This window comes from Miniopterus natalensis, chromosome 3 (genome assembly GCF_054644295.1).
Source record: "Miniopterus natalensis isolate mMinNat1 chromosome 3, mMinNat1.hap1, whole genome shotgun sequence".
Lineage (NCBI taxonomy): Eukaryota > Metazoa > Chordata > Mammalia > Chiroptera > Miniopteridae > Miniopterus > Miniopterus natalensis.
This window is the reverse complement of record NC_142083.1, coordinates 80,161,404-80,174,198: the sequence shown is the minus strand read 5'-3', so window position 1 is coordinate 80,174,198 and position 12,795 is coordinate 80,161,404. Positions and strand designations below refer to the sequence as shown.

General features: G+C 43.2%; 1 protein-coding gene across 2 annotated transcripts in view; it reads left to right on the top strand.

Annotated features, from left to right (window-relative positions):
• The window catches only part of CALN1 (calneuron 1), a 379,805-nt gene that overhangs the window by 191,544 nt on the left and 175,466 nt on the right, over positions 1–12,795 (top strand). For both annotated transcript variants that reach the window (XM_087815617.1, XM_016225136.2), the window contains exon 3: positions 1,709–1,852. In XM_087815617.1, coding sequence (XP_087671743.1) covers positions 1,709–1,852 — 144 coding nt within the window. The remainder of the gene's footprint in view (positions 1–1,708; positions 1,853–12,795) is intronic.

Here is a 12,795-nt window from a genome sequence, read left to right as displayed (position 1 = left end):
GAACTGGATGGGATGGTTCAGTAGTCTGAAAAACAGCCCCCAAAAGTACCAGGTGCTCATCTCTGGAACCTGTAAATGTTACCTTGGAGAAAGGGTTTTTGCAGATGTAATTAAGTTAAGGCTCTTGAGATGGGGAGATTTCCTGGATTGACTGGGTGGTCCCTAAATGCAAACACAAGGGTCCTTATAAGAAGGAGGCAGAGGGAGATTACACACAAAAGAGGGGAAGGCAGTGTAATCACAGAGGCAGGGAATAGAGTGGTGGGGCCACAAGGCAAGGAATGCCGGCAGCCACTGGAAGCTGGAAGGAGGCAAGAACAACCCCCGCACCCCCAGAACCTCCAGTGTCCCTGTCCACACCTTGACTTTGGTCCAGTGATACTGACTTCAGACTTCTGGTCTCCAGAGTGAGAGAATAAATTTCTGTTGTTTTAAGCCACCAAGTTTGTGGTGGTGTTACAGTGACCACAGGAAATTAACATAAATAAGAAAGGGCAAAGCCCATTTGGGAAAGGGTGTGGTTCAAGGTATTTTCAGGGAGCAAGTCAGATATTTAGAAAAGTAGTAACCAAATGGACTAGGGCCAGGTGTCTTGCATTAGTTTTAAGTGTTTCTGCGAGTTTCTGTGTGGCTCTCACCTTCCTGACTGGAGTGTAGGGCCCTGAAGGGGAACCACAATGCTCAACAGGTTCTGCTTATTTCTCTGTGGTTCTAACTACGGCGCTGTCAGGTACAGACAGCCAATACTTGTTGAATGGCATGATGAATGTTGGCAGCTGCCATACCTGGGCTTCCATCGGGTTTGAAAAATCAAAGCTGGCCAAGTCTGGTGCTCAGATACGATGGATGGATGAAACTCTCGTCTTCAGACTGTGATCTTGAATTCACCATGTCATGCCTTGCCCGGGGTGATAAATTGCTCAGCTGACCCAGAACTAGCGTCCCAGGGGCTCTGGAGGGAGGGACTCTGGGTGGAAGGAGAGCAGAGCAAGTTGGGTTGGGTAAGAGGTTGGGAGACCACCTGCCGGAGTGAAATAACCCTGTTGATAGATAGAGAATCAAATTCCCTGCCAGCCTCGGAGAATGTGATTAAAGATGTCCTTTGGGCTTTTATGACACATTTATCGATCTGAAGTTGTTTATAGCCATAAAACAACTGAAAATTATTGGAATGAAATAAAAACAGCAGGATACTTAACTTCTATCTTACTATGAGGTTGAAGAAGTTTTTGCACAGCTCCTGCAGCAGCAGGGAGCTGAGATATAAATCTGTATAGGAACTCATCCCCCTTTCCTCCTCATGGCCAAAGTCAAGAGGTAGCTTTTATTCTCAGAGGTGAAACCTAGTGCTTATTCTTGCTTAGGGAGTGTCCTTGGGTAGCTTGATTTTCTGCCGGGACCACTGTCTAACTGTGTACCTACCACAGTGTTTTAGGATGCTCGGGCCAGTTACCTCCTCTTTCCAAAGCTCTTTTTCTACCCCCTTTCCTCCCATCCCCTTTCCTCTCCTCCTCCTTTTTTCCTTTCATTTATTTATTTATTTTCTTTTTCTCTTTCCTTTTGTTCCTCTTTTGGCCACTCCTTTATTGAATTAAAGGGTTTTTGACACATCACTGCTTGTAAAGTTCCCAGTAGAGCATCACTAGTGATTTCAGTGCCATAGACCAAGCCATGTAACCATTGGACTTTCTTTGCTTTCTCCTTGTAGAAATCCGAGAGGCCTTTCGGGTTCTGGACCGAGATGGGAATGGCTTCATCTCCAAGCAGGAGCTGGGAATGGCCATGCGCTCCCTGGGGTACATGCCGAGTGAGGTGGAGCTGGCCATAATCATGCAGCGCCTGGACATGGACGGTGAGACGCGGCCACAGCCTCTCCCTGAGGGGACCTTGGCTCATCAGCGGGGCTTTGGGTTTAAAGGGCCCTGCACTTGGAGTCAAAAGACTTGGGTTCATGTCTTGGTGGACATTTGAGGAGTAGAAACTTGGACTAGATCACTCCATACAACCCTAGGGGACTGCAGAGGTGGTTCTTGGGCCATTAGAGGGAGCAGCATAAGGGAAGCCTGGCTGGCTTTAACAGCTATATTGAGATAAAATTTACACACCATAAAAGTCACCCATTTAACCTGTACAATTCACAGATTTGTGCAACCAATGCTATCATCAGTTTTATAACATTTCACCACTCCAAAAAGAAGCCCTGCGCCTCTTAGCCATTCCCTTCCAACCCCTCAGGCTCCCCTCGGCCTTAGGCAAACACTAATTTTCTTGCTATCTTTATGGGTTTGCCTCTTCTGGAAATTTCACACAGATGGAATTATGCAGCACGTGGTCCTTCGTGACTGGCTTCTTTCCCTTCACATAATGTTTGCAAGGTTCATCTATATTGCAGCAAGTGTCAGTACCTCATCTCTTTTTATGGCCAAATCATATTTTATTGTGTGGATAGAACAGCTTCTTTTCCTTCTGATTTACCTACTGGGGAAAAGAGTTTCACTGTACTTTGAAAATTCTGAAAAACGAGCACATTTGATAATCTTTGAGGTTTTTCCCCCACTCTAACACCCTAAAAGTCTATCTGAAACTGGTGTGACCTTCGTGACATTTATATATGGCCTTGGCTGGAGATCCAGGAAGGAGCTTTCTTCTTCTTATTTTTTAACCCACACACACTCACCCCCTTTGAAGAGCAGGTTGATCTCGGGCATAAGGGGTCCATAGCGGTGGACTATTGGGACTCTTGGTAGAACATGAAGTATATACCAAGTGAAAGAAAGCAGAGGAGGGGGCCAGGAAGTCTTTCTGGACCAAGATCATTGTAGGGAGATGTGTGCTCTGCCTGAAGGCTAATCGGAAGACTGGGCTTTCTTCTGTTATCTTATGGAACTTGTTGGAAGATTGACAGTAGGGTGACCATATGGTGAGTGAACCACAGCACCGACCTCCAAGTGCAGCCATGGACATTTCTTTTCTAATTCAGGTCAGAGATGTTGTATCAGGATGTCCAGGTGTGTGAACGGACCTAGCCTTGTCTTACAGCTTTGATAGATGTGAATCACCTTGTCTTTGCAGGCTTGATTTGGCCTTTCTTTGCATTTTGGAAGTATCTGTGAAAAGCTGGAGCAAAGCACATACTATATAGCAAAATCTCCTTCCCATTGACTCCCATCATTATTCTAGAGATATATTTCCACAAAAAAAAGATTCCTCTTTAAAATAATAAAAATTTAAATCTATACATCTATATATGGAACTAAGGCTTGTTGCTTTTAAAAATATATATTTTTTATTGTTGACAATATTAAAGATGTCCTCCATTTCCACCCCGCTATTCTCCTCTCCACCTAGCTCCTACTCCCCCAGGCCTTTACCATATTACTGTCTGTGGCCGTGGGCTATGCATATAACTATATAAGTTCTTTGAGGTTTTGTGCTTTGATTCCAGCCACAACTATTCTAATAAGACCTAGTCAAATGTACTAAAAGCAAATGGAATTAGCAATATTTAATAAAAAACGAGCTGGGGCAATTGTTGGAGAGTAACTCCTAGGAGATTGAAGGGCCTTCATCAAAGTCAATCCTTGTTCTTTGTATAGTCACTCAATGTCATCCAACTCATGGGGAATTTTTACATCATTGCAAACCCTCCCTAATTCCATGAGGCCTTGGAGTCCCAGGGGACCTCGTATGATGGTTTATTCAAAGGGCTCATCGGGACTCAGGCAAATGCTTTATATGGGATTCAATTTAAGAGACTTCAAATTCCACCAGGTTTTTTTGCAACTTATCATACTCAGCCACCAATGCCTGAAGGCATAATTTATAAGCAAGTCTTCCAGAGAATTTCCATTAGTTCTTTTAACAAAAGCCCAAGTCATTAGCTATTTCATTGTGATGACATCAGGTAAAAAGATGTGAAGCTGTGTAGACAAAGGAATGCCATCACAACTTATTGAATGCCCAAGAGTGTAAAGCTCTAAGTGAAAAATGCCCAGTCTGGGGCTGAAATGTGGGTCTTCAAGTGTCTTGTAAATGATGCTGGTAAGTGAAATTTCTGGAATACCAGCTTCTGGATATGGATGGTGCTTTTCAATGTCCTTCTGTTAATGGGGTCTTTTGAGCTGCTCTCTAAAAAAAAAAAAAGTCAGGTTCTAATTATATCCTTCCTTCCTAGCTTCTGTAACTGAGAATTCTCCACAGAGATTTGGCCGTACCTAATTAAACTTCTCTTTGGCATGAACCTTGTGGAATGACAGAGATTTTTATGGGGATAATGCCAAAAAAAAAAAGAAAAAAAAAAAGGAGTGCTTGGGCCAGAACTGAGGATTCTTAGCTGTAGATGACTGTGCCTCCCGGCCTCCAGGCCCTGCTCCCTGGTCCTCAGGGGCTTCAGGAGAGGTGGTGCGGTCTCCATCCATCCCAGCTGGTCACGATTAGGAGCAGGTCTGGCCCACACACCAGTCTTCTCTTTCTGGGGTCCCTGGTTTTCCTGACGGTGAGGTCATACCTTCGGCACGAGGCCCAGCTGGAATTAGCCTGAGAGTGTCTGCAGCCTGAGTCAACACATGAGGCTTTCATTAGGTGGTTGCTTGGGAGTGGGTGCCTTGCTGGCTATGCGTGTAACAGTAACCTCCCTGGATTAGGGAACTCGGCTGGGTTTCCTGGACACAGAGCCGCACCGTTCCAGTCTGTGTGTGGAGCTGGTTTTTCTAGAGAACAGAATGGAAGACAGGCAGAAGGGGCTGGGGTTGCTCTCTTGGCCCATGGTCAGTTTGCCTTCAGTGCTGGCACTGGCGCTGTGCGTGTGTGTGTGTGTGCACGCACATTGCATAGGCTGAACTACTCAGTTAAATACTAAACAAAAAAACCAAATCTTTTGCCCAGCACCTAGGGCTTCATCTTTGGCCCATTACTGCAAAGGTTCTTTCTTGGAACGTGACCTCAATTCTGCACTCCCTGTGGATCACTGTCCCACTCTTCTTTTCATCAGCCCCTTCAGCTAGGTGACTTTTGCCCTAAGGCCAGTCAGGGACCAGGATTCACTCTTTCTGGTTGATTTTTGCCACCTCTCTCCTTCAGTCGAGGTTGTGGAAACCTGCAACCCTTTCAGCCAGGCTCCTGGAGGCATTTAAGCCCAGTGCCAAGGCACTCCTTACTGTCAGGCATCGACTTCTCTCCAAAGCATCATGGTACTAGCTCTGTACCATCCTAGGAAGGACTGATAAAGTAATCACCCAATAAGTATCTTCAAAGCTTAAGTCTTTTATAGAGGTGGGTTGAGAAAGGCTGCTTGAACGTGACTGTGGGCTCTACCACGCGCCAGCTGCTCCCTCAGCTCTGAGGTCCCTCAGCTCCTAGGGCCCCTCCCAGCCTGCTGCATCCCTCTCTGGGGAATACGGACTTGGTGTCTTCAAACCGAAGGGATATTTTGGACTGCTTTCCGCAACCCCACCACTGTGGCCATCTGGAGTGAATCCAGCGAGCTTTGCAAATAGTTTCCTTAGACAATCAAACCAGGAGACGTTCGCAGCAGCCCGTGGCCCCTCATTGCCCTGCCTGCTCAGATTTCCTAATGCAATCCTCTCCTCTTCCGTAAGAACCAAAGTCCTTCCCATTTGGAAACAAACTCAGACCCGGCCATCTTCCTCCTTAATTTTCCTCCTGCTTCTCCAAGATGCAGAATCTCGTGAGATTCCAACAGATTTGGGGTTTTGAAATGAATTCTTATCTCTCAACAGGTTTGCAGTTTTTTTGTTTGTTTTGTGGATTTACCACTGCCTGGACGGTGGACTTGATTCAGCTTAGTTCAATTTAAAAAGGATTTATCTGGTGTCCGTTATGTGTGAATTGGATTATTTTTTATGGTTGGCAAGATTCTCTTGTGGTTCATGTTGAGGCAAACCACTGAGCTGCAAAGAACAAAACGATGCCAGAGTCCCATGGGAGAGTGAGCAGTGTCCCAGTTGTTAGCCTGTGTGTGCACACCTTCCCTCGCTCACTGCCCACCCACTGCACGCGTTAGTCCTTTGGTGGTTAGTCATATGCTGTGACCTTTCTATTTTCATTTGTGATCTCCTAGAAGACAGAAAAGTACATGCTTAATTTTGAGTAGTGCTTCCTTCTGCTTCCTTCTCAAACACATCGGCCTGGATGCTCTGGAGCTGGCGTGGGTCTTGTCTGTGAGCTAGAATGCACACTTCTTTACCGGGAGCTGGGGAAGACGCTTGTCCACTGACTGCACAATGTGGAACTGCCAGGTGGAAGCACCTGGGGCAGCCAAAAGCACAGGGTCCCAAACCTGAGTGCACATCAGACAACACCCAGGGAGTGTGTTTAAAAACCACAAAACAGACCAGTAGAATCAGAATCCCCAAGATGGGACCCAGGAACCTGAATCCTTTAACAAGCTTGTCAGATTATGGACAGTGATGTGTGTGCATTGATATAATTGGGGCCCCTTTGGTCAAAAGAAAAATCTAACTCGAAGGAGAAATCGTCAAGCCTGAGAATATTTGCATGAGCAAAGGTCTGAATAGAAGGTAAATGTCTGAAAGGCAGATAAGCTGTTTTCTTTTGGGGACTTTGATGAAGGAAGTGGACAGTCGGCAGGCAGGCTGTCAGCCGTGCCTGAAAGCAGGTGGCCCACTTCTCGCACACGCAGAGTGCTCTGCTTCCTTGCTCCTCTTACAGTGGTCCAGGGACCTGCAGAATCCGCAACACCTGGGGCCTTGCTTAAAATGTGGAATCTCAGGCCCATCCAGACCTGCTGACCCAGAGTCTGCAGCTTAACAAGAGTCCCAGGTGATTCATACAGAAGTTAAAGTTGGGCAGGTGCTAGTCTGGGGCACACTTTGAGAAACGGGAAGCAAACCCAACTGTGTTTCCTCCTTTGAGGGCCTCTCCAGGGCAGTGCAGCCCCTCCCTAGCCTCCAGCGGTTAACTCAACGCACTCCATTTGTAACTCTAAAGACTGGAAGTAATTCACAGAGCCCAAGTTCTGGTGAAGGTCAATTGTATAAAAATACCTCTGCAAATGCTTGCATTGGTGGATAAGCACCATTGGCATTAAATCATGGTGATTAAAAACATCCTTCTGTGTTAGTGAATTACTGCTGAATGTGCCTTGATCTAACTGTGCTAAGTTTTAACTAGGTAATGATGATAACTAACACTTACATAATGCTCTCCATGCCCCCATAGTAACACTGGGTGACAATGATACTAGCCAGTGCATTACAGAATCTTCACCAGGGGCCAAGCACTGTTCTGAGCACCTTATTTATTAACTTATTTAGTCCAGCTGTAGGTGCTACAGTGGTGCCTTGGTTTTCGAATGTGATCTGCTCCGGAAGACCGTTTGAGCTCTGAAACGTTCGAAAACTGAGGGATCAGCAGCTGACAGCTGGGCCTCAGGATCTTGCCCGCAGCGGAAGCCGTGTGGCAGGTTCCACTTCCGAGGTGTGTTCGAAAACTGGAGCATTTACTTGCGGGTTTACGACATTTATAAACTGAAATGTTCGTCAACGAGACATCCGAAAACGAAGGTACCACTGTATTATGATCTTCATTTTATAGATGAGAAAAATGAAGGGCAGAGGTTTCAAGCAACTCGCCTAGGTCACGCTACTAGTAAGAGCCTTACGAATATAAGATCCTAACCACTGCATATATATTTGTGATCTTAGTGGATATAGGCCACTTAGAGTGACAATGGGATATTGAAGCAATGACCGAACAAAACACACATACACACACATCCCCCCAAGAACCATGACATTACCTAGATATTTCAAACCTATATGTAAGTGTTTTTTTGTTTGCTTTTTAAAAAAAAAATCCTCATCTGAGGATATTTTCCCATTGCTTTTTCAGGAATAGTCGAAGGGAGAGAGAGGCATTGATGTGTGAGAGACACATTGATTGGTTGCCTCCTGCATGAGCCCCAGTCGGGGCCAAGGATCGAGCCTGCAACTGAGGTATGTGCCCTTGGCTGGAATTGAACCCGGGACCCTTCAGTCCGTGGGCCTACCCTCTAACCACCGAACCAAACCGGCTAGGGCTATGTGTAAGTGTTTTGGTAACCAATTACTGTTCCTAATAGCCTCTTGCTATCACCTTTGGATGAAGTAGTCCAGCCACTCCCCAGGTTATTCTCATATGAGTCAAGCCTGACCCTAGAGCGTACTTTGTGAATTGAAGATGGTGTCTTTAGATGTCTTGTTGCTTTAGTGAGGGGATAGTCCTTTAAGCCTTCTTGGGCTATGTAGTGGCAGTGGACGTTTGTGACAAACCCACTCCAACATTCCTACCTCCCTAAGCAGTTCCTCCCTCTGCATCGTGCCAGGAAAGGTCTGTCATCTTAATCCTATTGACAGGTGGCCACACTGAATCCAAATTTCAGCTAAAGACTAAACTGTTTGAGCTTCTTCCAGCTACTCAGGCCAACATAATAAAAACAGAATTTCTGGTATGTGCACCCATTTCAATAAGACCATGAGCAACTAATATTATTATATTCTGTCTCCCTTGTTTTAACTCCCTAGAACCCATTGTTAAACCTATCCCCCAGGTTTACACTAATATAAATTAGCTACATCTTTCAACTCTGTGTTCTCCCACATCAGACTTGGAACTTCTGAGATGTGCTAATCTGGTTCTAGTCACGAGAGTAAAGGCAGGAAAACATGGTGGGAGTGAACTTTGAAAAGAGGCATCTCCTTTCTAGGCCACTGCCTCAGCTGTGTTTATCACAGGGAGTCAGGGTCTCTAAATTCTTCAGGCTGGTCTTGTCTCACCTCAAGGAGACCTCAGAGAGGACATCAGGGAAACTCAGGCATTTCATTTTTTAAATCCACCCAGAAGTCCCCACCCCAAGTCTCAGGTCCTACTCCTTTCCAATCAGTGCCCTAAATTTCATGAGACTTGATGAGTCTGTGATTTCAATTTAAAGTATAATTCTACTGATTACACAATTAAATTTGGGGTCTTCTCTGAAGTTGTAAGAAACAAGTAATTCTTTTGGGGCCACTCTAGTTCTCTCTGACCCAAGTGGAGAGTTAGGAGTTTTAACACCTAAGTTTTTTTACTTCCCAGGGCATTCAGAAGCAGCGTCCCACCCACAGTCCTTGTAGTCACCATTGCTACCCTAAAGGTCAAACATCGGAACTACATGGGTTTTTCCATAGCCTTGCTTTCAACAATTAGTTTAGCCCAAGAAACCACAGACGACATTTAATTAATCATGGTGCCAGTGCATAACATAGATACCATTATGCTATTTTTCATTGGCAAGAGTGTTAGCACTTCATTTAAGATCACAGATAAGCCAGCCAATCTCAGAATCCCACTTAGGAAGTTTGTTTCCTCCTGAGATCACATAGTGGATGATCGTGAAAACAGATACCATGCTGGATTTCTGTAAGCAAGAATATTATGTGAACGATGAAATTCTTCAAACATAAATAACATTTCTCTCAGGCAAGGCTCACTAAAAGGAATTTATGAGAATGCCCATCTTAGAACACCTTGACCAGTATTGAGTGTTATTTAACAAATCTTCACTGATATGACTGGTGAAAAGCAGGAACTGATTTTAACTCAGAAGTGAGATGATGTATTTTTCCTATGTGGATTTAGTTATCCATTTTTTCCTTTTGCAGATTGCCCTTTTTGTTGTTGATCTTTTTCAGTAAGGATAGGTTAAGTTATGCTGCAGTAGTAAATACCCCCCCACCCAAACATCAGCAGCCTGATGCGAAAAAATTAAAGTCCTTACTCATGCAGTGTATCCGTGGCGAGCTGGCTGGGTGTTTCCTCTTTGTCATCCTCATGGAGGAGTCCTGGCAGAGGGAGGCTTCTGTGTCTGTATTTCCATGGCAGCGATGGCCAGGGAAAGAGACCCAGTGAGTCACATAGCGGTTCTTGACGTTTTCGTCCCTCCTGTTCACATCTCATTGGCTAAAGCAAGTCGCATGGCCATGCCTAATATCAAGGGCCATTGGGAAGTAGCAGTGACGTAATTTGGTGTGTGTACGTGAGCATGTGTGCGTGTGGGTGTCTGTGGAATATGAATTTTGTAGCCTTAGAAAGAGAACACCCTTCTTTTGAAGTGATTCTGGAACATTAACAATACACAGCTATTTATTGGGCCACAAAGACAACTTAATTTAATTCCCAAGGACAAACATTAGAGGCACAGTTGTAATTACATGTGATAAACCAGAAATAACAAAGTTTGAATAAGACTGTTACCCACTTAGCAACTGAAAAATGAAAAACCAAAAACTTTAGAATTTAATGAACAGAGCGGATTCTTTGACAATAAAAGCACATTGAGAAATATAGCATATTTAAGAATTAAAGAGTTATCACTAAACTGAACTAGAATTGAAAAAAGATGGGAGATTTTAAAAAAGAATACTTGATACAGTTTTGTGAGAATACATTTGAACATCTACATGAAATGGAGTTTTTCTGGAAAAATATGTTATTGAAATAGGTTCAAGCTGAAGTAAGGAGTCTAAATCGGAAGTTGTATATTTGCAGCCTACCAGCCAAATACAGCTCATAGGCATGCTTTATTTAGTTCACACATCATTTTATATAGCAGAGAATCTCATATGAAAAATTCTCATTTCTCTCTCCTCTTAAAATATTGGAGAATTTGGCAAAACTAGATCTGCATTCCTTCACTGCAATAATTTGGTGGAGTTGAGTAGCTGTCCTTTCTAGGCAAGGCAAATGCCAGTCTCCACAATTCCATATTATCTTACACCAACCTGCTCCTTTTTGATGGGCCATCTTGGTCCCTGTGGACCCTGGAGCTTGTGACTCTGCCTAAATGGACCAGTGAGTGACGAGGGCATCTTCTACTGTTGTGGCAATTCATCTTCATTTCCCACAGTTTTAATTATAGGATGTTTTTGTGTTCACTTTATCATTTTGTTTTTTTGCTTATTTGATGTCATTTCTAGCAACTTCAGTAGATTACTTATTTTATTTTAATTCCTAATTATTTAATAATTAAGGCAACTAGGATGAGAAATTTGCCACTGTGAAGAGCTTAATGCTATCTTCCAAATTTTGATAGTTTTGGAAATTATTTTATAATTTCCAAGTCATGGGACTTAATTTTCTAGTTTACAAATTTTCTATTTCTGTTTCATATTGGAAAAGAAATATGACCTGCTGTTTGCTAGGATTTTCTTTGCAAGCGGGGATAAGATAAGTTTTTGTGAAGGTATTGCCTCTATGGTATGCAGCAGCTGTTAAATATCCTTAGAACTCGTCTTCCCATTACCTACATCCTCTCCACCTGTAGTTCTGTTTATTTTACTCGAGATAAATTACTGTGATGGACTGAAGTCTCCCACTGCATATTGCTTCTTCACATCACTTCCAACAGTTCTTGTTTTAATTTCCAAAGCTCTGTCTGTCCTCACAGTGGATTTTACACTTTATCAATGTAAATGTCCTTTCAATGCTTTCAAGTTATGCTTTTGTTTTCTGTTGATTTTTGACACATAACCTTTCTGCCTGTGTCTGCATCACGTTTATTGTTCTGTGTGGTCTTTGGGGAACATTCACAGTTATTCAGCTTCTTCCAGGAACACAGTGCACTACCCTCCTGCCCTCCCTGTGTGGTTTTGTTAGTGTGAAACTTTTACACAAGATGTGCCATTGTAGCTTCATTTGTAATTATTCTGAGAGCCCTTTTATTGGCAAGTTGAACCTATCATTTATTTCAGAACTTTCGGTTGGGTCTTCATTCTGTCATTTTGCTATACACGGGTTTCCAAGTATACATACTATTGAATTTGCCTTTATTTTACTACAGTGCGTTTTTAAAAAGTATTATCCTCTCAGTTGTTTGGAAGTTACATATTTTACTATCACTTTTTCTAGTAATGGCCACAAAGTTTTTGTGAACTTATCTCTAACTCCTAACATTGGTTACAAATTAATAATCCTCTCTTTTATAGGAGATGAGAAATTAAATGCTTCTCCCTTTCTCGTTTCTATTCTTTGTTAGTTTCAACATATGGTTGTTATATCAACCTACCTTCCCCCAGTTTTTAATAATTTTAATTTAAAATTTTAAAGAATATTGTCTGTTTCAGAACCATCTTTTAAAACACTTGTGTTGCCTGCACCTTTTACTGGATTCTGTGCCTCCACCCTGCCAATACTTAACTCATTTTCTGCCCCTTATTTTAATTAATATACATTTGTTATGGGATAAATTTTTCAAAATTTCTTCTTTTCGGAACGTTTATCTCAATCCTAAATCTTCTGAATACTACACATCTGAGAAAATCTTTCTCTCGACACACACAAACGACAACTTGAATAGAATTTGGGGGTTACGGCCTTTTTCTTTTAAAGTTCTATGATTGCTGCCTGGCCGGCGTGGCTCAGCGGTTGAGCATCGCCCCTTGAACCAGGAGGTCATGGTTCGATTCCCAATCAGGGCACATGCCTGGGTTTCGGCCTCGATCCCCAGCAGGGAGCGTGCAAGAGGCAGCCAATCAATGACTCTCTCTCGTCATTGATGTTTCTCTCCCTCTCTCTTCCTCTCTCTGAAATCAATAAAAACATATTTTAAAAATTTCTATGATTGCTACTCCATTATTTTTGTTTTTTTAATATTGTCAAGAAGCTCCTAAGCAACCTACTGTGTATTCCTTGTGAACAACCTAATATTTTTACGATCTAATCACTATCGTGAAATGTGAAACTCTCACCAGCCTGTTTCCTTCTCTGTGTGGTCATTGCCAGTGGTGGTTGGAGCTATGG